A 25,632-nucleotide genomic window follows, 5' to 3' on the forward strand; every position below is an offset into this window, starting at 1 on the left:
AGACATGACCATGTTATAGCTACTGGTGATTAAAACAAAAAATTGTTCCACTAAGTTTTATTTTTTCAATGTATATTGACATAAATGCTTAAAAAATTAAAACAATGGAAGAAAATTTTCACTTAAAATATTTAAGCTGAATGATGACAAACTAGAAATTTATCATGGAACACTGATGTCCATCCCAATACCTGATGTTCTGTACATAGAACTTAACCAAGGTGTGACAGACGGGTGGATTTATGTATGAACAGGTGGGCAAGGTTAACACTATCTCTCTCTATCAGTGTCACTGTGCGACATACAAATGATTACAAATGTGATATTGATAGATACTGGTTAATTTAAAAAGCATCAGATCTGAAAAACAAATAACATGATGTAGAATTCAGGGACACACAAAACCTTTTCCATGAATGACAAATTGTCCAATGAGAATTGTATCTCTTTACATTTTATAACTTATAATAAATAGCTGTGTCTTTGATCAAAATACATTAATTTAAAAATTATAAGCCAAATTCAAAACAAGAAATCTTTTAATGCTGTATAATCAGAAAGAAATGGCATTTCAAAATCAAGAAACAATCTACAGCAAGGAAGATAATTTTATTATTTGGTTTCTTCTCCCAGAATGCACATATTCATAACCATCAATTGTACAAAAATGCTACTTTTAATCAAAAAGTAAATTACTGCCCATGTCATGTTTATGATGGTTAGTTGGTTGGTTTCTAATGACATTTTGGGCATAATATTATTCTTATCATGCCAAGAAATGATGACTAAATGCCTTTCACAATGACATAAATAGGCAGTAAAACAATTAAGCTTTATTATCAAATGTAATGACTGCAAAAATTATTAAAAGAATTTAAGATTAAGGTCTTTATTTCATAACTAGACCACTAGCCCAAAATTGCAATAATATAGACAAAGACAAAATCCATAATTAAAGTTTGATATACATCAGGCTAATACTCAATAATGTATTTTTCTTTTCAATGCAGCAAATCAAAGATAAATAAAGTGGCTCTGTGAATAACAAAAAGGATTTTGTGTTGACAAATAGCTATAAAATATTTATAGATTGGTGTACCAAGATTTGTCTAAATATTTTTCTCTAAGAACTTGATAATTGTTACAAATTAAAAATGCACGATATTCATCTTCTACAAGTAAAAATTTACTACCGTAAAAGAAAATTTACACAAATGATAAGAAGCATTAGAACTATCATGTCTGACAGTCTCGATAAAAAGATTAACTAGAACATCCGAGTCATGAGAACACTTAATGGATCTAAAACAGTAGTCATATGGTCATAAATTTCTCAACATTTAATAGTGTTTTACAATTACGATAATACCTTCACTTTGAAGACAGTCTGATATTATCAGGCCAATTTAACTTTTGAAATCCTTCGCTCTTTGAGAATGTGCTGCCACAAATACACTAACATCTCCAACACTTCACAAAATTTATACGATTCCAAAACCATAGCTAATAATAAAATCATCACATGTGATGCTCATGTAACTCATCTATTATCATCTAATGATTTAAGCAATTTGAAGCAGTTTGCTATACAAATGTACATAACAGGCTAGGGCCAACTACAATTGTAATTTTAACTGATTGTAGTTGATTACATTGTGAGCTGTAAATGTGTGCATGTGATTTTGATTTTCAAAATTTTTTCAGTCATATTGCTACATGACTGCAGTGTGGCAATATACAGTGATGTCTAGTACTGAGGCATCATGCCACAGACATGCTGCATCATGTCCCACCCAGTCACATTATCCTGACACCAGGCCGACCAGTTCTAACACTAACCTCTTAATGCTGAGCACCTAGCGAGGCAGCTATTGGCACCATTTTTATAAGTATTTGGTATGACTTGGCTGAGGTTCAAACCTGTGACCTCCCGTATCCAAGGCGGATGCTTTAACCACTAGGCCAATGTAGCAGTCCAGCTGTGAATGTAATTGTAATCATAATCATTGATTTCTGAAGCTCTATAATCATAATAGTCCTTTGTTGGCAGGGTGATCACATAGTGCAATCAAGATTACAAATGATTACAATCAAAATATCACTAATTATATTCTTAACAATTGTAAAAATAATAAAAGTTTCCATAAACAAAAGACCATCAATGCTGACTACAAATTTTTGATGTGAATGCGATGTAAACAGTACTAAATAGTGCTCATTTGGCACGTTAATATTTGTGTAAATAAATTTCAATAAACATTGACATAGAGTTTAAAAAAAATTGTTTTTCAGTTAACAAGCAAATACAAAGCAATCGTAATCGTAATCATGGTTTCCAAATAGTGTGATCATAATCATCAGTGCCAAACAACCTGTAATTGTAATCGAAAACCCATAATCAACCCGATGCCTGGTACCTAACAGTATGCAACAATTTACAGCAATATTTAACACACCTAGAATAATATGTAAGCTTCACAGTAGTCTGCCACATTCCCTAACATAATTATTCACATTACATGAAATGTATATTGTTTATGAAAGCAGCTTTGAACACTTTAAATACTTTCTGAATGTGATTTCAGAAGTTATACTGTAATATCAAACAGTGAAAGTTGTCTGCAAAATTAATGTACCCAAATTTACTTTGGTATTAAAATGTAGCCATAACAGATCTGACACTTTCTGTTTCTTCAGTCTCTGTCCAGGATATTTTTGGCTGCAAACACAAAATGCATATATTTATACAATGAAACTGTACCAATATGTGCCCTGTTAAAAATACATTTTTTAACTTCTTAAATTGCAATACATTACGACTCCCTTGTCCAAGTTAACTGCCATTCCTTTGGTATTATGAAAGCATTGTATTACATGTATCTGCTGCTGCAATGCTATCATTATAACATCACTACTAATAACATCATCAGCATATAACAATGCTAAAAGAACAGGGACATTTTCTTATATATATATATATATATATATATATGCACACACACACACACACACATAAATGTCTCCACCATAATTTTCTCAGTAATGGAATCAAATCATTAATAAAGAAAACAAATTGAAAGTGTACTCGAAACACATGCTTGTCTACTTCCCAGTGTAAAATTCAAGTATTCGGTGAAATCTTTGCTTTGCTTTACATGTGACCACAAAAATCAGAGTACAGTGAATTTAAAAAGATTAAAATTTTCCCACTGATATCATATGAAACAGGATAAACCCACAATTTCACATGTTCAATCTATTCAAACAATTACATGCAAACACCAAAATCTCTCATCTGTTTTTGATTGCAGAATATAGAGGGAATATGTTACCTGTAGTGGAATATTTCCACTGAAACCAAGCTTTTGCTTTATTAATAAATCAAGTACCTTCAGTTCACTTATATAACACTTGTTCATAATAGAGGTGAAGATATACAAAGCATTTATCTAGGATATACCCCTACAATTATCAGGAACATCTAAAGACCCATTTTAATGTAATGACCATATAATACGTCTCCCCATAAACTCATAAAAATACCAGTATGAAAGTGTTACTAGCAATTGTGTCATAAATGAAATTGTACACAAGAAAGAGAATGGTACATTAAATTAGGGCCTAACCGGAAATCGCCTCGGACATTCGCCTCGGCCAAATATCCCGTTTTTCGGTACTATTTGGAAGTATTCGCCTTGGCAAATAATACGCGCACAAATGGTTACAAGTAAAATAATTCAATAAATATCGAACTTTTAAAAAAAAAGTTTTTTAATACATAATAATTCAGTTAAAAATAAATCATAATTACACAAACAGTTAACATTCCATTGGACTTCATGAATCATGATTGATGATAATTTATTTAACTCAATTTCCTTTAGTAATTTCACTAGCATTCCCCAGGTGGTGTAACTTTTCTGCTTCCGGTAAATATTTGAGTGTAGAGACGCCATTTGTAAAAAAATCTTAACAAAATTTAATTATTACGTATTCAAAATAAAATTAATAAATAATAAATATATATATTAAAATACTCATCGAAAAATGTCTACTCCGAAATTAAGTAGCAAGATTTGGAACTTTTTCACTATAAATGCTGTGGACGAATGCAAATTGTGATGTCTGCAATGAAAGGCTAACAGGAGGCGGCAAAAATTCTCGTTCGTATGGAACTTCAGCTCTAATAAATCACCTTCGATCCTTCCATCACTCTGTGTATGACGAATACACCAGATCCACAGAGAGCCACAAAAGAAAGAGAGATGATAAAGAAGATTTAAAGAGGCGATATATACGGTACACGAAAAGTTTAAGCTTCGCATATGATAATGAAACAAACAGTACTCTCCGGAGTCACACCTACTACTCGGTTTGTGCCTGGATCTGGCAAATAGTACAGCCAAATACTCGGATTCGGTACTCAGTGAAAATTATCTACTCGGTTAGGCCCTACATTAAATACCCACCCAATGTATATAGTCAGCTATGTAGATAAATGACACTTTTGTGCGGAAACCATTTTTCTTCTTTCAGTCACTGACCTTAATTTTTGATCTTTTGATCCAAAAATTATCGGCTTCTTCCTCACTGCAAGTGCAAGCCATCCACAATTTTTTATCCTGGCTTGTGATGTAAAGCTAATGTTATTGTACAGAAACCCCATTTTTGTTTGTTAGTTTTAGTCATGGTGACCAAATAACTTTTGACCTAAAAATCCAAAGGGTTCTACAATAATCCAAGTGCAATTTATTCACAAACTCTGATAACTGTAGATGGTGGAAAACTAAACTTATTGTGCAGAAACCATTTTTCTTCTTTCAGTCAAATTGTTCTTGAGTTTTGACCTCCTATCCTCAAAATTAACAATGTTCTCTCCTACCACAAGTGCAAGCCATCGACAAAGTTTGGTAACTGTAGGTGATTGACAACTTGAGTTGTGTTGAAGGGAAATTGGTAACAATGACAGTAACAGACATCATATCATAATGCATTCCACCTTATGTATGTGCTTATCCCATCTGAACCACAAGCTTTTCCAGATTTAATTCTCAGTATACTACATATATCTTCCTCTTTAGATATATATATTTTCATTTAGAGTATTACACTCTGAATGACGTATATCTTCCTTATTATTATCCTCAACAACTCCTGCCTGTGTGGAATTCTCAACATCTTTTGGCCCCACTCTATATCAAACATCAAACTGCATTGAAGGACTGGAACCAAACTGACCACCCAAGAAGTTCAGATGTGCTGATGGAGATGGATTGAACATGTACTTCAAACACTGCCACCCACATCATTACCCAGAGTTGCCCTCAGATGGATAACATACAGCTGACCTAAGAGAGGCGAACCCAAAGAGGCCTGGAGGACAGTGGAGAAAGAGATGGAACAAAGTGACTGGGGCACACCTGGAGAAATGTGCAGACAAACAGACCACTGTTGCAAGCTCTGGTTGCAGCCTTATGCACAACTCTGTGTGAAAAGGATTAACTTAATTATCTTCTGATGAATATAGTAGAGTCTTGAAATAAATTCTATACTGAACCAGATATATTAAAATTGCTAATATAGGTTCTATTACCACAAGATCTAAGCAGTTTTGCAGATCATCTCTAACAGCAACACATAAACTCCTCTTTTCTATTTATCTTTCTTTAATTTATTTCACAAACATTATCTGAATTTATTTTTTGAATGTTTACACAACTCAGGATTGAATAAAGCTTTGCAAAATGTGAAATGCAATAAACATTTTCTATATGTTTGTGATAGAGAGAGAGAGAGAGAGAAAGAAGAGAGAGAGCTGTATACAATCATCTAGTTTCATGATTCAAGTCAGTGAAGTGTAAAATATGAGTCATTGTGATTTACTTTTAAGACACAGGTGTAGTAGTCATCAAAATGCATCATGTCTTCATGTTTCAGGATTCCAGGTATAACAATATTATACAATAGATCAAAAACCAAAATGTGGTCCAGAGCTAAACAAAACAAAATTATTAACAGAAACCAGTAAAACTGGAAAAATGTTAAATGCAGGTTACAATCATCTTCTTTTGTTGTGAGGGCATGCCACTAATAAAGATGCATTCAATTAAGTTTGATGATTTTTGTTTAAGCAGTGCTTGAAACTGACCATAAGTCATTGAAGCATGAAAAAGTGGTCACAGGGACCTCCTGTTGTGATGAAGGCATAGTATTACTCAAGCTGCATCACTTCACTCAGCTGCATGATTCCAGATATAAGTTTGTATATAGGGTGCAAAAAATCTATTTTACTTTGAGATAAAAACAAAAATGCAAACCAGCCAATTGTGAAACATAGGTCACAATGGTCTTCCTTTGTTCTGAGTGTGTAGTACTGAGATACATACAATCATCTACTTGGACCATGAGTGTGTGGTACTGAGATACATACAATCATCTACTTGGATCATGAGTGTGTGGTACTGAGATACATACAATCATCTACTTGGATCATGACTGTGTAGGACTGAGATACATACAATCATCTACTTGGATCATGAGTGTGTGGTACTGAGATACATACAATAATCTATTTGGATCATGTGTGTGTAGGACTGAGATACATACAATCATCTACCTGGATCATGATTGTGTAGGACTGAGATACATACAATCATCTTGGATCATGATTGTGTAGGACTGAGATACATACAATCATCTACTTGGATCATGAGTGTATGGTACTGAGATACATACAATAATATATTTGGATCATGAGTGTGTAGGACTGAGATACATAAAATCATCTACCTGGATCATGAGTGTGTAGTACTGAGATACATACAATCATTTACTTGGATCATGAGTGTGTGGTACTGAGATACATACAATCATCTACTTGGATCATGAGTGTGTGGTACTGAGATACATACAATCATCTACTTGGATCATGAGTGTGTAGGATTGAGATACATACAATCATCTACTTGGATCATGAGTGTGTGGTACTGAGATACATACAATCATCTACTTGGATCATGATTGTGTAGGACTGAGATACATACAATCATCTACTTGGATCATGAGTGTGTGGTACTGAGATACATACAATAATCTATTTGGATCATGTGTGTGTAGGACTGAGATACATACAATCATCTACCTGGATCATGACTGTGTAGGACTGAGATACATACAATCATCTTGGATCATGATTGTGTATGACTGAGATACAGACAATCATCTACTTGGATCATGAGTGTATGGTACTGAGACACATACAATAATCTATCTGGATCATGAGTGTGTAGGACTGAGATACATAAAATCATCTACCTGGATCATGAGTGTGTAGTAATGAGATACATACAATCATCTACTTGGATCATGAGTGTGTAGTACTGAGATACATACAATCATCTACTTGGATCATGAGTGTGTAGTACTGAGATACATACAATCATCTACTTGGATCATGAGTGTGTAGTACTGAGATACATACAATCATCTACTTGGATCATGAGTGTGTAGTACTGAGATACATACAATCATCTACTTGGATCATGAGTGTGTAGTACTGAGATACATACAATCATCTACTTGGATCATGAGTGTGTAGTACTGAGATACATACAATCATCTACTTGGATTATGAGTGTGTGGTACTGAGATACATACAATCATCTACTTTGATCATGAATGTGTAGGACTGAGATACATACAATCATCTGCTTAGATCATGAATGGGAAGTACTGAGATACATACAATCATCTACTTGGATCATGAATGTGTGGTACTGAGATACATACAATCATCTACTTGGATCATGAGTGTGTGGTACTGAGATACATACAATCATCTACTTGGATCATTTTCTAGCATGAGCAGAGCTTGAGAATTAAATTTAAAACACAATTTAACCAAAGTCAGTGAAGTGTGAAATCTGGATCACATGGACCTAATGTTATGATGAGATTGTAATACATGTCAAAATGCATCTGTCACCAAATTGAATGATTCCAGTAACAATATTATATCTAGAGCATGTGAAAAACCCGAAACTAACTGCAAAAACTGTTTTGCAAACCCTCCCATGGAAGTTGGTGCTATGAAATTTCTCTAAATGGTTGTCTAGGACCTATGAAGAAAGAATGCTTGAGATGCAGTGAGGCTGCAATTGTATATATGCTTTTATCTGTGCAGATGATGTTAAATACAGTAAACATAGTAATATTATTTAAATGTAAAACTTTTTCAAGGATTTTATAATAAAATTAAGGTCAGAGGCATTTCTAGTAGTCCTCACCTCCTAAGGGGAGATAACTCAGAAATAAACCCATCCAAAGCAGGGATAGCTGAAACAACCAGGGTTTGCTTTCCAGCTCAAGACTACGTGCAAAGAGCAGGAATGGAGCTTTAGTTTGTGTGCATCTCTTGGTCCCCTCAAGCTGTATAGTTATATATAACAACAGACAAAAAGAAATGAAAGCAAAGAAAACAAAATAGAAATAATTCAAGTTAAATACCTTGCAGGTGTCACTTCATCATTAAAAACGCCTTTATTAAATTCATAACTTTTTTGTCCTGACACCAGAACTCCAAACATTACACCATGCTTCTTTCAAAACCACACACAGTACATGCATTGTGGATTAAGGAAAATCCATAATTCCAGAGTGAAAATTAATTCAGCCATGACTGTCCATCATGGCTTGGATATAGTGGTTGTTGTGTATGTCCATGTCATAACTGGATTAAATATTGACCCAACAGCAATTGTCATGTAATAGTTGGCATCATGTGCAACTTGTCTGTCAGCTGAGCTACATTAGACAGTATAGAATGCTTTTTTAAGGTGTAAATAATGCCATTTAAAATTCAAAGACTTGGCCACTAATATAGTCATATATGTGTGTTAGGGCTATTCCATTTAAACATATCCCGGGGGGGGGGGGGGGAGGCACATTAAAAAATGGTGATTTTTTTCCACCACCACCAGTCATAGCAGTGAATTTTGGACACCCAAGCCCATGCATCTTTTGATATGACATGGCACAGAAGTGATTATTGTTTACTGATGACCATGCATGGAAGTTTTTTTATTTTGCCGTCCATGGGGTAGTGGTATGTTTAAATGGAATAGCCCTTAGGAGAGAAGAAAGATCAATTTCTGAGCAAAACACCCCATGGGAATATTTCAGTGCTTAATAAAATATAAAAAGTTAGTGATACAGCAATTTTAATAATTGTGGCTGAGAAAGAGTGAATGAAAAATTCTGCTTTTAAGCAAACAAAAGGAAATCATATGTTAAGTATGAGCAGATTTATATGAAAAGATATAAAAGTAATATCTAACATGACTGCACTGACTTTTAATTCAGTTAATTAAAATAAAGGTTACAAGAATTGCTGTGATTATTTTTGTCATTCCCCCATTTAAATTGTTTGCTAAACTTCTTCCCTCACAATAAAATATACATAATACTATCCATGATACAAACTCAGACTCTATGAAGTACTTAAGCAAAAAATATACATGTACAAGAAACACATTTAATCCAGAACTGAGGATCAAGATCAAGATGTGTTTACCTTTACTACAGACTTAATGTTTGTACACAGAATAAACTAAGCACATGCTACTGTATTATTTTACCAACAGCTCAAACATATAACCTTATGATTTCTGGTTTGGTTCTGTGGAGTTTAATGTAACCAAATGGATGGGTGAAAGTGATGAAGAAACGTAAACACTTAAATATTTCCATATTTTAAACTTGTATGTATTATTTACATTAGATGCAGATACAACTTCATTTGGTAAAGTGCTATCATTCAGACCACCTTACATAAACTGCAAAACTTCCTAAATCTTAAGTGAACATTGTTTTATTATCAGTTTAGTTACTAATTTGTTACATTTTGACCCATTTATCCTTTAAAAAAATTTGATGTGAATATCAAGAAAAAAAGTTTTCTGCCCCAAAAACATGCATAAAATGTGTATTTTTAATGTGTATTTATACAGGGTTAATAAATTAAGCCAATGATGGAAATAATGTCCATAAATGCTCAGTACTGAATCTCTGGGACCCAAAATGAAGTTTAAAATCACTTCAATAAACTGTGGATTCTAAAGCAGAATTAAAAACAATAATAATCCAAGGTAAAATGCCTTAAGATAAACATGTAGACAGCACAGAAAAAAGGGCAGAGCCAGTTAATTAGTAAGTGCGGCTGATGAGACAAAAAAGCATTTCCACATTGCAGTTGCATTCATTTCTCCCCGGACATGAATAATATCAATATCATCTTTAAAACTGAATTGAAATTCCTACCATCATGCAAACTTAGTTGTGAAATTACCATCTGTGGCAGACACTTCTGTACTTGTGATAAAAAAAAACAACAGCCTCTAGTTTTTGTACATCAATTTAATATTAGCAACATAAAAGTAGAATATCTTATTATTCATATATTTTTTAAAAATCTTGTTTAACTTCTACCGTATTATGCATAAGCTGAGCAAATTGTATCTGTCATGGACAGGAGTGGGAAGATATCCAATAAATTTAGAACTCGGTATTATGTTCTATTTTACTCATACTTATCTGAATGCATCCCTAGCTAGGCCACTGGTATATACAAAGGCAATATTACTAATGTATAGTTCGTACAGGTAAAGGTATAAGATTAACACCTGCCATGGTCGCATTAATGGCATTGGTGTTTATCCCGTTTGCTTGTGTAGTGTGTTTAATCAGTAGGTGAATATAACAAAATCAGTGATGGGTGCCATAAAACCCACACTGCTGCAATGAATGAGATGGAGTTACATAAGATCAAGGGGTTGTCTACAGGACATAGTGGACATACACTATCCATGCTTTATCAATTGCCCGCTGTGTTCATATCAACCATATTGTGTGGGCAATCCACAATCTGTGTAATGCAATTGAATCCCTTGTTTAAAAGAGACTGGAATCTTTGTACAACAAAAATAGTAACAAAATATTTAAAATATTTACAACCAGATTTGCTGTCAGCATGTAGATTGTTTGCAATAAAGATAAAAATTCAAGAACATTCATCGTCATCTATTTTTACAGGCTCTTCATCATCAAAGTATTTTTCTTCTTCCTCTCTGTCGACTATACGCATATCATCATATTCTTCATTGTCATCTACTTTGCTGAAAGAGAAGGAAAAAAATCTTAATTGTGTATACATCAGTTCAACCTCCATTATTGGGCTCCAATGATCTACAACCATTTCTCTTATCCAGCCAGTATATGTTCCCCCCTTCTAATTTATCTTGTATAACTTATCCAATTTAAATAAGCACATCCAGGGAATGACAATTCATATGACCAGCCCAGACAACTAAAACATCATTGTTGGACAAGTAAAGTTTTATGTAAGTAGCCAAACTGTATGAAAAAAGTCCACAACAGCACAATCGTTTAGACCAGGCATACCCAACCTGTGACTGAGGGCTGCATGCGGCCCAGTCTTTCAAACTGTGCAGTCCATGGCCATGTAGGCAGTCCTTTTGAAAATATGCATTTTAATTAATATGCATAATTAGTTATAAGGAATTGTTCTTTCTCATGCAGCTTGTGACCTTAAGCAATATATTTGTTTTGGCCCTAAATTAAAAATGTTTGGGCAAACCCTGTTTTAAACTATTAATCAACCTTGCCAGGTTTTTGTGTCATAATTATTGTCACCTTTGAACCTTTTATATATGGTTAAAATTATTCCATCCTTGGTTTGTAAAAAGAGATTTTGGTATATTTATATCTCTCATGCTGTCAAATTATTTCTATGGACACTGGATCAAACCTAAGTAATCATGAATGAAAACTAAGAGAAGGATTCACATACATCAGTATAGAATAAGAAAGTTCTACCTGAAGAGTGGAATTTGGTGTCTAATGCAAAGTTCTAATTCTGAGGATGAAGCTTTCCTATCCAAACATTTGCTTAATGCAGAACTATTTTCTTACATTACTGAAGAGAATATGAGGGCTTGAATTCAGTTTAGTGTATTGTTACTACTGATGTAAAACAAATACACAAAAACATTAACTTGACCTTCAGAACAAACATAAAAAGTGCTAAAAAATTAAGCTTAAACTTAATAATACTTAAAACTTAATACAATAAACTCTCCAAATTAGGAAAATGAGACTGAGATAAAAATGGTCTGCAGTCTGAGATAAAGTGGTCTGAATATAGAGATGGTCTGATTTCTAAGATAAAGTGGTCTGAATAGAAACATGGTCTGAGCTCCAAGTTAAAGTGGTCTGAAAAGAGAGATGGTCTGATTTACGAGATAAAGAATTCTGAACAGACGAGAGATGGTCTGATTTATGAGATAAAGAATTCTGAATAGAGAGATGGTCTGATTTATGAGATAAGGTAGTCTGAACAGCGAGATGGTCTAATTTCTAAGATAAAGTGATCTGAATATGGGGGCTGGCCTGACTTCAAAGAATAAATTTGATTTTAAATAATACAAACTAGAATGACTGATATGGAAATTATTTGGGACTGGTTTCATTTTGGAGTCTGTCACATACAGACATCTTGCAGTGTATACTACCAGTCTTCAAAACAGTTGATAAGGCTGTCATTAATTTTAACTGTGAAGGCCATAAAGCTGTACATTTTTCGAACAGTTAAAAAAATACGGTCCATCTTATATCCAAGCTAAAATGAAATCAAGCAAAATGTTATGATATATTGGTGTTCACTGCTTCATATAAATTAAAGAGAATTTATTATCCAAATATTTGTGTTAAAGATCAAACTGTAGGTATTGTGAACATATGACAGATCTGATACATTGTTTTACTGTAAGTTGACAAAAGCAGATTAAATAGTGTATACATGCATTATCAAAAAACATCTGTACTGTAACACTTTCAAGGGCAGAACAACAAATGAACTGTGAAAAAATCCACCATTCTCCATAACATGGGAGAACAAAGAAGGGTGCAAGAAATTGAATGTCACAGGAATCCCTTCCACCACTGACAGCTATAAAAGGGCAGATTAACAAGATAATGAATATGATAATCAGTTACATAGCATCTTAGAAGACAAAAATTACAGTTATGTCTGCCACATAGTAAATAGTCCAAGATACAAATCCTGCCTTCTGTTTCACAGTTCCCTTCCTTTACACAACAATCTAAATATGGGTTGCACAAATGTTTTGAAAAAGAAAATTGAATGAACACTGGCAAGGACAACTATAACTGCAATAACCTCATTTGAACTGGTACAGAATAATACAAATACTTTTTCTATGAACAATGATTACCATAAAATGCAGATTGTGGTTTAATTTACATTTCTATCTGTGTTAATTTCAGACATGATTTTCTTTAAAACCCCAATGTTGCCATTACCTACAGAAAGTCATATATTCCAAATCATCAGAATAATACTGAATCTTGAAAGATATTGGTTCTAAACATTATTAGATTCCATTAAACCAGATAATATTGATGTTTCACTGCTTTATGAGCCAAATAAACTGAGAAACCTGGTCATTTATAACATGTATGGATTAATCCATGTTGATCAGTGACATCTGTGGGTGAAATGATTTCAGTCAAAAGGTGCAAAAGAAGATATGATGACATCACCATTGTAAACATTAAGTTAACACCATGCTATGACAGACTGTCTTCAGCCCAGGTTCGTATTTCAGTGTATATTTAGTTCCCAAGCTATCATTAATATTCTGCTGAGTCTTGTTTATATCTAATGCATGCTTTTTTCTCTGATCCACTTAAAACAGCAGGCATGTCTCTCTATTTTCTCTCAATTCAATGCGCCAAGTGTGAATATTGTTGTATTAGTCAGTAAAAGAATCTGACAAATGCATCACATCACTAATTCAAGAGCATTCCAGAAAAAGATCGGAATTACAAGTGACTTTGTTGACTGAATGAGGGGTGGCACCTCTTAATTCTAAACTGAATATCTGAATGTAATTTAAATCTAACATATTGATTAGTTCAAGGAATGGTGTATATCAGCTAAGTTTTATTAATAACTCATGCCTTCTTTCCAAACTTTAGTTAGACTGGAAGGATGGTGAAATGTATTATATACTGCAGTATTGGGGCTTTAAAGAGTGTTAAATTTTTGCAGTTATATATTAGCAACTGCAGATAAAGAAGATTTTAATTTTAGCATCAGTTCTCCAAAAATAGTATAGCCCTATCAGGGCCTGTCTCAGAGCTACATGTCCCTAGGGACCTGTCTCATTCTTGAATATGTCTCTCTTTCACTCAGAGCTACATGTCCCTAGGGACCTGTCTCATTCTTAAATATGTCTCTCTTTCACTCAAAGCTACATGTCCCCAGGGACCTGTCTCATTCTTGAATATGTCTCTCTTTCACTCAGAGCTACATGTCCCCAGGGACCTGTCTCATTCTTGAATATGTCTCTCTTTCACTCAGAGCTACATGTCCCCAGGGACCAGTCTCATTCTTAAATATGTCTCTCTTTCACTCAGAGCTACATGTCCCCAGGGACCTGTCTCATTCTTAAATATGTCTCTCTTTCACTCAGAGCTACATGTCCCCAGGGACCTGTCTCATTTTTAAATATGTCTCTCTTTCACTCAGAGCTACATGTCCCCAGGGACCTGTTCATTCTTTTTACAGATATTACACTAAAACTCTTCAGGGCAATTACATGTTCACACAAGGAAAGTCTTTCTCCTAAAGCCCCATTGTGCTTGGCAGGTATTTGAGAAATTCTCTTCTCAATCAGTTAGTAGGGACATCCAGTAGTGTTTTTCATCCCAAGCAAAAAAAAATTTTTTTCATTACAAAAAAGAGACAAAAAGACACTGAATTACTCTTAATTATACAAGTGATGTTTCACCAATTAAATGAGTGGAAAATCTGGAAGAATTACTGATGTGATCAGATTATGTAAAGTAACTGAAGTTCCAGTTTCTTTGATTAATACAAATAGTACATTAATGCTAAATTATTCTAGCTGTTGACTGAGATAAGAGACAAGAAAAGTTCATGACTGATTGGTGCATGGCATGAACACTCCTAAAAATGTCCACAGGAGAGAACAGACTGCAAACCTTTTTATTTGCAATGAATTCTAGGAATGATCACGAAGCTACAAAATAATGTTGTCATGCAATTTATATACTATTACTTAAGACTGGGTGCCTCTAAGATGGAGGAAAACACTGACTTGGGATTATATCTATCATAGTATGGTAACTGTTGTTAATTGAGAAAAAGGAAGCATTTTCACTGAAAAATGAATGACTGATCTGTCATTCGGTTTTTTATAGTTTGTTTTAAAGTTCAACAAAATTCTAAAAATTGAAAAACTTTTGGCCACCTTTAATTTTATATTAAATTTTGAATGGATTCATTTTTGTGATCTGAGATTATTAAAACTGCCAAGCTTTCTCCACCCACTATGCAGTATTTATTTAAACTTTCTAACAAGAAATGAAGAAAATTAACTGGAAATGTGTTCAAATGGCACAGATATCCCCCACCCACTTAGTGGTATAACTGAAGAAACAATGCTTCAAGATGCAAGAGGAAACTTCTAAATTAAACTGTCCTAAAACTAACATTTTTGAAAGAAAAATGTGAAAACTGAACTTGGCCTGGTTCTTTTATACCATCCTGATCATTACATTTTATTCCACCCACAAAATCTGTCAAAGTCAAACAGGAATCATAAACTTCATCAAAGTTTGATAGAAAAAAGAACTCAGCCTACGCCTTTACCTTCCTTTGTCACACCAATCTGTTTTCAAAATCTGGTTGTAAATCATAAATTCTTCAAAATTATTAAGCAAAACTCAGGATCACACTGGCACCATTTTCATATTTGGGAGCACCTAGATATCGTAAAAAGTTTTCTGGTAAAGCATGTCAGAATGATTTCTGTTCAGAAGTAGTAGTGATAACAAGATTTTCAAGACGGCAACTGTTTCAGCCATAATGGACATCAGATCAGCCCCATTTTCAGTCAAAACCCCATGCTGATATGACCACCCATCCAGGAGGAGTAGCAATAACATGATTTTCAAGATACTGGATGTGCAAGCAGCACTATTTTCATCTAGGACCAACAAGACATCGTAGGTAGTCTTCTGGTGAAATCATGTCAACATGATTTTCTGTTCAGAGGATTAGTGATAACAAAATTTTGAAGAAAGCCACTGTGGCAGCCATAATGGATACCAGATCAGCCCCTTTTTCACCAAAGACAAACTAGCCAAGACAAGAAGTCTTTTAGTGAAAACCCCATTTTGATACGACCGCCTATTTAGAAATAGTAGCAATAACAAGATTTTCAAGATGGTCACATTCTCAATTAGGACCAACTAGACCATAGGGTATATATGTAACGTTTCATGGCAATCCTCTAAGTAGTTTAGGAGAAGCAGCAATAGCAAACTCATGCTAATTGGATGGATGGACAATGAGAAACCATCCCATCCTATTAGATCTTCAGGTCTATGGCCATTACAGCTAAAAAAAGAAATTGTATCGTCTTACCTGTAATCAAAATTTCTATCTTCTCCTCGCAGGAATTTTTCCTGCATAATCGTCAGAAATTCGTTCTTAAGCATCTGCCTTGCCTGATGTGAAAGATTCCTCTTACCATTCCCATCCACCTCTTCCTCCTCCTCTTCCTCTTCTAAATATACTGACAAAAATTACACATTTTTTAAGCCACTGGTGTTATGTATAAAGAAATAACAATCAGAATGAAAAGGAAAAGCAGTGCAGAGGAAGGAAAAGCAGTGCAGATAAAGATCAAAAGGTATCTTACTGTTCAAACACTTCAAGACATAATTAAATAAATACTCTATTGTGTGGTTTGTTTTGCCTTTTTCAGGGGGAAAAAAACTACCTGCTGGAAGTTGATCAAATTTTCTGTAACTAATGTGAAAAATACTCCTTTTTTATCAAAAGTAAATCCCCACCTACAAACGTGAGGTCAAAGTTCAGCATCTACAATTCAACTTGACAGAATTCAGTGCAAATTTGCTATGAAGTATGCTTTTATCTCTGGAACATTGCACTAGGAGATGGTTAACTTACTCTTTAAAACAACATTGCCCCTGTGTCTGTTCTTAGTGTCAATGGCACAGCTTGTGGAAATGACTTGGAAACTACTGGGATCTTCACCATATAAACATACAAGTACAATGTACACATTCCCAGCATGCAAGCAATTCCTGCAAACAGCACTGGCCCATGGGTCTCTCCCTCACAGAATGTGCTAAAACAATATTTATAAGTAACACATTTGACAGATTTTCTCTAGAATAATCAGTAATAAAGTCTATTATCCTGTTATTACCATCTTCTTCTTCATTCTCTTCTGTTTCTTCCTCTTGTCCTTCCTGTACAAAATAAAACAAAGAAAATGTTCAACAGATTGTATTAAATATCTTATTGTCATATCACATGCATCATTTTCATTCTGCAGGGAGTTACAGTAGGCACAGAATGTATTGATCATCCTGGTTAAGTTTGCCATGCAGTGAAGATATTAACCTGTGATGGATTTAGAACAGACTGGGCCATCCCCAACTGTGAGACCATTGAAGACACAGTCAGAGACAAAAGGCAATCCACTAACTGGTCAGGTATACCCCAATATGGCTTTGTAAAGTCAAGTGGAAGTGGCGTCCACTGAAATGCCTAAATTACACACATGTGTCCATGAACTACACTCAATGTTCTATACCAGCTTGAGTGTAGCAAGGTCAATCCAGTATACAGTATGCTTGAATATCATTCATGTGACTTATTAGAGATTTCATATTTATTAAATCCATCTTTTACTGAGCTAGATTAAGTTAAAAACTATAACACTGCGCTTAACTTAATAAGGTTTACCCCTGACCTGTGTCCTTAAACTATCATATGGATGGAAATGCACACAGACAGAAAGGTGATTGTTTTCTCTTGTTAAAACATCATAACTATCAAAGGAGAGCATTACACAAAGTAACTGGATTCACATGGCTGCAGTATCAGACACTAAGTATAATGACCCTCTCACTGACATGATCATAAACAAAATATTTTTGGGAATAAATAAAATCAACTACTTTTGCTATTGTTAAATTTAACATCTTTAAAACCTAAATATTTACAATTAAATGATGATAAAAATTTATGATTAATTTTATTCCAATACCTATGCAGGTTAAAGCCAATATACTGTCAGAAGGAAAAAAAGATAACATAAATTTAAAAATCATAAATTTCTCATCCAAATGGTACCTGTTGTCATAAGGTCAGGCAAAAATCTTACAAAGATACCTAATACTTTATTCAGAACAATACAATTGCCTTTATCCGCAAAAATATCTACAGTGAGCTCATATTTTATCCAGATTTGTGCCCAAGTCTGTTCTCTGGTGAATTATCAATTCTAACTCAAGAGCAAAAAAAATTTGGAAGGGTAAACAATAGCATGAAAACTGCACTCATCCAAAATGGTAAACAATATAAAAACATGAAAACTGCACTTATCCAAAAGGTAAACAATATAAAAATATGAAAACTGCACTCATCCAAAAGGTAAACAATATAAAAACATGAAAACTGCACTCATCCAAAAAGGTAATAATATAAAAACATGAAAAATGAACCTCCAACCTCCTGTATCCATGGCAGATGCTCTAACCACTTGGGCCACAGGAGCAATCCATAAAAAATGCAGTCATCCAAATGCTAAACAATACATTAACATGAAAACTACAATCATCCAAATGGTAAACAAAACAATAACATGCAAAGTGCACTCATAAAATGGAAATGTTACCTGCTAAATATGACTGTTAATAACACAAAAATAATAATAAAAATTTACCATAAAGTTTGTGAACAAAACTTACATAATAACTCAGCTACAAACAGTGCAAAAGTGCAGGAGTTTCTACAATGTGTCATATAAAACAGATGCTCCCAGGATTTTATCATAATATTTTCCCCCTCCTTGTCACAAAAATAAGGGAAGATTAAACAAAAATGAGGGGTAGGTGGAAACAGCCATTTAATAGTTCACTATTTATATAAGACTTTAAAATCCATTTGTCTTTCTTCATTATCCATCCTGTAAGACCACTAATGAAATCAAAATCATTTAAAGATGTTGCCTCTAGTTCTATAACACATTAATCTGTTGATTGTTCCCGAGTTTAATCTGTTCCTTATCTGTGTATGAATATTGTTCTGTAATGAGAACACCCTTTCACAATTTGCTGCCTGAAGGGCATATATATATATATATATATATATATATATATATATATATATATATATATATATATATATATTTACCAGCTGGAGCAAGTTTGAAAACTGTTGTTTATGGTTGTTGTGTAAAAAATTTCACATCTCACATATAATGTCTTTTGGATACTTCTATTAAAGAACAAACTGCTCCAGTTGCCTAGTCATTAGAGCGTCCGACTTGGCTGGAGGGGGTTGGGTTTTCAAACCCCTGGTCAAGTCATGCCAAAGCTTATAAAATATGGTACTAACAGCTGCCTGGCTAGGTACTCAGCATTAAGAGGTTAGTGTTAGGACTAGTCAGCCTGGTGTCAGGATAATGTGACTGGCATGTCTGTGGCATGATGCCACAGTGTTAGACAAAACTATAAACTGCCACACTGCAGATATTGTATCGATATGACTGAAAAATTGTTAAAGATACTTTAAAAATCCAAATCACATACACACTAAAAAATAAGATTTGTCACTAACATAAGTTTGCCAAGGTTTAACTTAAATTAGCACTCTAGTGACTACCATGTAAGGTTTACATTTCCATAATGCTGTATTAGGTTTTAACTCCATTACTGTCATACTCTACTTGTTCAAACAGAGGTATTCTGATGAAATAATAGCATTCCTTCTTAAATTCACTGTTAGAGTCTTATTTATTAGATTTACTGTAAAATTTTTGCTAGGTTAATATGGCTTGTAGCACACGATCCCACAGGGCTAAATTGTGATAAGAAACAAAATAAAAGTTCAATCTACTTTTAAATTGTCTATATTTTAATTTGGCATGTTTGTGTACCTTTTCTACATTTAATTTTGAAATACCTCTGAAATGAAGGGTTGACCATCATGCAGTCTGTTTTTGTCCATCCAGCATATACATCGGACTCATATTTAATGCCATTTATGGGTTCAAAGTCACTCATTGGTATCTCCAGTAATGCTAATCCAGCTCCAATAATCTGATATACTTCCTAACTTTAAAAATAAATTGCCTGCATCACTATAATCAGCCAGTATTTGCAGAACAAATTCATCATCTAATGATGAACCACACTGGGTCTCCTGGATAGCCCGCATTATAAATGCCCATTTGTAAAACTTCCTTTATGCAAGGCTCGAACTACATAAGAATGCTTATTATGGGGCCCAATGTGCCAATCAAATTTATTTTCACAACCATTCATGCTGAAGTAAAAAAAACCTGATATATACATAGTTACTAAAAAATACATGTCAAGACAAACACTAATGTTTCTACGAGGTTGACTTAAGGGTGAATGGACAAATAAAATTGTATACTGCGCAGAGTACATTTTCATATTTGCAACTTGAAACAGCACAAGTTCATTATTTCGTATAACTTGCACAGTCACCCTATGAGCATCTCTGCATATATATTTTGGATGCTGTTGAACCAGTGATGACAGTACTGTTGCCATATACCTGCTGGAAAAATGATACCCATGTTTCACTATCTTCTATTACAGGAAATACATAAAATACTTGTATACCTCGTTACTTTTTGAATATTCATACACTGCATTTTCCACCTGTTGGTCAATGTGCTTTAAGAGGATGGAAGAAAATCGCAGATCGGACTTGTCAATTGTTTGCTTTATTTCTTGATCTGTCAAATACTGTCCAACCATGTGCTCATACAGGTAAGGGTCCCTATATTTCATCTCTTCTTCACTAAAGTACTCTCCCTGAAGTGTCAGTTGTTTCATTGCTTCATATCTTCGATTCTTTATCCGATTAGTCCTATAGGCTTCATTTTTCCTTTTTTGTATTTCCCTAGCATAAAAGTCCACTTCGTATGTTCCTTTCAGATCCTCAAAGCACTGTAAATCTTCATATTCAAGGTAAGAATGAAATCTGGTTAGAAATCTGACTCGACTCGAGTTATATATATCATTAGCTATGCTATATTTTTCCTTAACTGTTAAATCTGGCTCTCCCATCTGTTGGTGCTTGAAATGAGCATCAGACTGAGCTAAATGAGCCAGCATTGCATGAACTGAATCGCTTATATTCATTGACTGCTGAGCTGATTCACAAGAACAATCCATTCCAACCTCATTACCATGTTCATTATCAAGATTATCATTTTCAATTACACTCTCAGATGGCATGATGCTTGAATTATGGGCAGCTAATCTATCAGACTGATCAACAAAATCTGTTGCACTGACTGACATGGCAGTGAACTCCAGTGGGGTTTCCTTCTCAGCTCCAGTATTTAAACCCTCATCCATAGTCAACCTTTCTACTTCAGTAACTAATACACCATTTTCTGCAACTTTGTTTAACTGTTCAGAGGATTTTGCTTGCTCAGTAGATACGCCCATAAAACTCATCCCAGACTCTTTTTCTGCTTCTACTACAATGTTTTGTTCTTTTAGGATTTCACTTCTGCAGCATCCTTACATTGGGAATTCAGTCAGGGACTTCAACTGTTAAATGAAAAGTGGGACAATTTAGTGCAAAACAAGCTACATGTTTCAATTCAATGAAGGGGCCATGAGTGGTCTAAAGTGCTCACCATTCCAGATCACTGCCATCTCACCACTGTCTGCATGTGTTTGCTGCTTGGGCTTGGCAAATGTGGGTATGTGAGAAAGCTTGCCAATAGCTTCTTGTGGATTGGTGGTTCTTTCTGGGGTTTCCCTGGCTTCTTCCTCTACCATTTATACTGGCTGCCATATATAGCCTATCTTGTACTGAAAAATGGTGATAAACCCTATAACAACAACATCAATTCAATGAACATTAAAATTATGAGATGCATACAGCTATTTAAAATATATCTTCTAAATTACTGATTATCTTTTATAATAAAGCCTCAAATTTAAAATAAAACCAAAAACGTAATACTGTTTTGCTACTGTACATCTGTATGTCATTGAACACCATAAATTTTAGTGTATTTTGTTCTATTCACTGACTGCTGACCAAACAAATAAAACACATGGATGCCAAAAGAACTTTTACAGGGTTCTCAATAGATGCATACTCTCAGGTTTGGACATTTGGAATTTAAATGTGCCATTTTTCTAATGCATGGAAATTCAAACCAGTGTGTTTTGATGATATATGTTTATTTTGGGCTGAAGCATCAGTCTTAATTCTGTGCTTGAAAACAGTGGTGTTCCAAGGTCTGGGTCCTGTAATTTTCCCTTAACAAGCCCAGTAAAATTGTCATGAAATGGAAATTAAATTATTCTTCTGCAGTCTCAAAGTTGTCTCAAAGTTCCTAAATAAGTGTAAAATGTCAAGAAAGATGAACAATTCCATTCCAATCAATGTATCTCAAATCCTACTTAAGATTTTCTGAATACATGTACATTAGAGTCAGACTGTGACATCATATATAGAACAATGTACCAGTCACTGCTTTTTTATTACCTCTGCATTAGAGTATCCTTCCATATAAGTATCAAAGCCACAAGAAGTCTAATCTCTTTAACAAAGACTTACCTTTAAGTTACTACTTGGAAACAGAAAAGTCCAAAATCTTCCACCTGAAGCCGTGTTCAAAGATACTTGAGACATCTAAAGCAATGACAGCTAAATGATTTGTTCACACATATCGTACGACTGGTCCTCTACCAGGAGGTTGAAATGACCACTAACTATGATACTAAAATGCAAACTGACCAGAACATGCAGTTCTGTTCCAATGGACATGATGGACAATCAAGATAAGTAGTTAGCCATGACTGTATTTAACTTTCAATTTTCATCCAGTGGAAAACCAAAAGTAACTCAAACTAAAAGAAAAGAAACTGGACCCCCTGCAAAAAAAGAATAAATCAAACAAGGATGCAATGTATAACATTTTCACACATTTAATGAACACATGTTCAAACATTTAATACACACTGGAAAAAAAAATTAACCATGGGTCAAATATGATAAGAAGACAGAATACTGATTTGTTCAAAGTGTTTGAAGATTCCTGATTTATCTGAAAGGTCAAATAGGCGTTTGACCATGGTACAACCAACCTAAAGCCTGACTCAATTTATGACCATGGTACAACCAACTTAAGGGCTGACTCAGTTCATGACCATGGTACAACTAACTTAAAGGCTGACTCAATTTATGCTCATACATGAAGCAAAGAAGATATGGCATGTTTAAGACAGCAGTTTGTACACTCTAGTGATAAAGATTGTTATGTTGCCATAGCAGACACCACAATCATTAAAGCCATGACTGAACTGAATACTGAGCAGAGAGACCCTCTGTCAATACTGCCTATTGTACTGAAAATGCAGGACCATCATTTTCTGTACTTTGCAGGAAAGAAAGGTGTCATTTTAGGTGAAAATAAATATAAATTCCCATTGCCTTTGTTGCCGACACCCTTCTGGATCGAATTAAATGTGAAATCCAAATGCCTCTTACAACCGTAGTTCAAATAAGCCACTTAATCAGCAAAAACAGATGAAATATTCACTGGAATAAAATTTGCTTAGTCCAAAGCTGACATAGCATTTGAAAATATAAAACCTGACACTGAATATTGACTTATTATCTCTGAAACTGCATGTAAGACCACTGAGAGTCAATCAACTCCTAGCAGTGTAAAGTCCTCTCCTTATGGGAGACATGTTTAAGGAGTCTGCTACAGCAAAATTGGCAGAATACTGTGAACCTGCCGCCCAGCTACTGCATCATGTTCTTCTGATGTATTCTTATAATGGCAACATCCTCATCAGGGATTTTTCAGCCATTGAATTCTGTCATTGTAAATATCAGCACAACTAACTGATCAACACATTTTCCCACTCAGCAGGTGGCTAAGCAAGACTGGCAAGTCTTTACATTTTTTGCCACCTCTTCAATGTGTATGGAGGACTCCCACCCAAGTGATTTTCTGTGTCCAAGATAAAAACATTGTGGCCTAAATATATGTGATTAAGTTTTTCCGAGACCTATGTACATGTATATGAAATTTTTGAGCTACACCACAGTTGTGTTATATCCAAATTCATGTTATAATGGAGGGTGCTATAGCAGGGTCACTCAGTATTTACTAATTAGTTAATCATTAATGAGTATGCATATTTTACTGGTTTGATTAACTGTAATAAGTAAACAAACAATATTGTTGCATTTGTAGAATGTTGATTGTTGAAAGATTCAAAAGGTGAGGAAAGCAGTGACCCTCTTTTCTAAACAGCCATTTTGAATAAAATTGAAAATTAAAAAAAGATGAAGTAGACTTTGCAATATCCAGTAAGTAGTGATTATATATATATATATATATATATATATATATATATATATATATATATATATATATATATATATATATATATATAATCATACATATTGGCTGATGCAAAATCTTTCATTTATATATATATATATATATATATATATATATATATATATATATATATATATATATATATATATATATATATATTACCCATTCCTTACATGAAATGATCATATCAATGCATCAGTGAGTACTGACCACTGTGTAGAGTTTTCCAGAGTTGTAAATGCAAAGCAGCATGCACTTGCTTGTGATCCTGTACCTTATAACACATGATTTGTAATATAGGTATGTGAAAATAATTTTTAGTACCCAAATTTTGTAGATACAGTAGCAATATCTTATGCTAAATAAGTTCCTTTTTCTGTTGACTGAAGTACTAAGTAGACAAACATGTTTTAAAGATTTCTTGAAATGCAGCCTTTCATCAAGCAGAATTCAAACTTTTTGTCTTTATTTTATAAACTGAATGGTTATTAGTTTCACCGGTGTCAATTGGTCTTATAAATGTAATGCTTTTCCAAGGAATATGGACGCATGAGGTTTTGAATTTCAAAAGTTAATAATCTCCACATGAAGGTTTTGTAGTCCAATTCTTGAATATTTGGGCCAGTCCCGAACTGTTCGGTACTGGACATTACATCAACATTAATACTATGTAAATCCTGGACAAACAGGCGGAGTAAACATTTGGCCAATTTGGGTAGTCATATTTTATAGTTGTGGACGGAAAACGTTATTGGACCGACTCTGCAATGGGTTAAGAAGTCCCAGAATCCGTCTTGATCTGTTTTGGAGAATATACGTATCTAAGAGTGTCTACCTGTGGAGTATTGCTGTAACTTTTACAAAAGCCACCGACGACGACAATATAAATATACGTATTTACAGATGTTTTCCCGACTGAAGAAAATTATTCTCCAAGGAGGCTGACATATTGGATTCTCTTGATGTGAGGGGCCAATTAAATCTATCGTTACATTTTCGGAACCAATGAAATCGATGAATGTAAATCGGAAGAAGTTCTCTCCCTTGC

General features: G+C 34.2%; 1 protein-coding gene across 4 annotated transcripts; it reads right to left on the reverse strand.

Annotated features, from left to right (window-relative positions):
- Positions 1 to 521: 521 nt before the first annotated feature.
- On the reverse strand, positions 522 to 25,563 carry LOC149805027 (coiled-coil domain-containing protein 97-like). Of its 4 annotated transcripts, none has more exons than XM_089946632.1 (5): positions 25,486 to 25,563; positions 20,818 to 21,759; positions 17,364 to 17,406; positions 16,553 to 16,703; positions 522 to 11,171 (listed from the first exon to the last, which is right to left on the reverse strand). In XM_089946632.1, exons 2-5 carry the CDS (start codon positions 21,661 to 21,663, stop codon positions 11,057 to 11,059), a joined length of 1,155 nt encoding a protein of 384 aa, XP_089802758.1. In that variant the 5' UTR covers positions 21,664 to 21,759; positions 25,486 to 25,563; the 3' UTR covers positions 522 to 11,056. The 4 variants fall into 4 exon arrangements, with proteins under 4 accessions (XP_089802758.1, XP_089802775.1, XP_089802748.1 ...); XM_089946649.1 differs by having other exon boundaries at positions 16,553 to 16,694; positions 25,420 to 25,563; XM_089946622.1 differs by having other exon boundaries at positions 25,420 to 25,563.
- Positions 25,564 to 25,632: the final 69 nt, after the last annotated feature.

This window comes from Sinohyriopsis cumingii, chromosome 2, assembly GCF_028554795.1.
Source record: "Sinohyriopsis cumingii isolate HCF-2022 chromosome 2, ASM2855479v2, whole genome shotgun sequence".
Lineage (NCBI taxonomy): Eukaryota > Metazoa > Mollusca > Bivalvia > Unionida > Unionidae > Sinohyriopsis > Sinohyriopsis cumingii.

Coding starts and splice junctions, on each gene's coding strand:
- LOC149805027 (XM_089946632.1), bottom strand. CDS start 21,663: ATGAGTTTTATGGGCGTATCTACTGAGCAAGCAAAATCCTCTGAACAG. Junction 17,407..20,817: donor AATATTCAAAAAGTAACGAG/GTATACAAGTAT, acceptor TATTTTGTACAG/GAAGGACAAGAGGAAGAAAC. Junction 16,704..17,363: donor AGAGAATGAAGAAGAAGATG/GTAATAACAGGA, acceptor AATTTTTGTCAG/TATATTTAGAAGAGGAAGAG.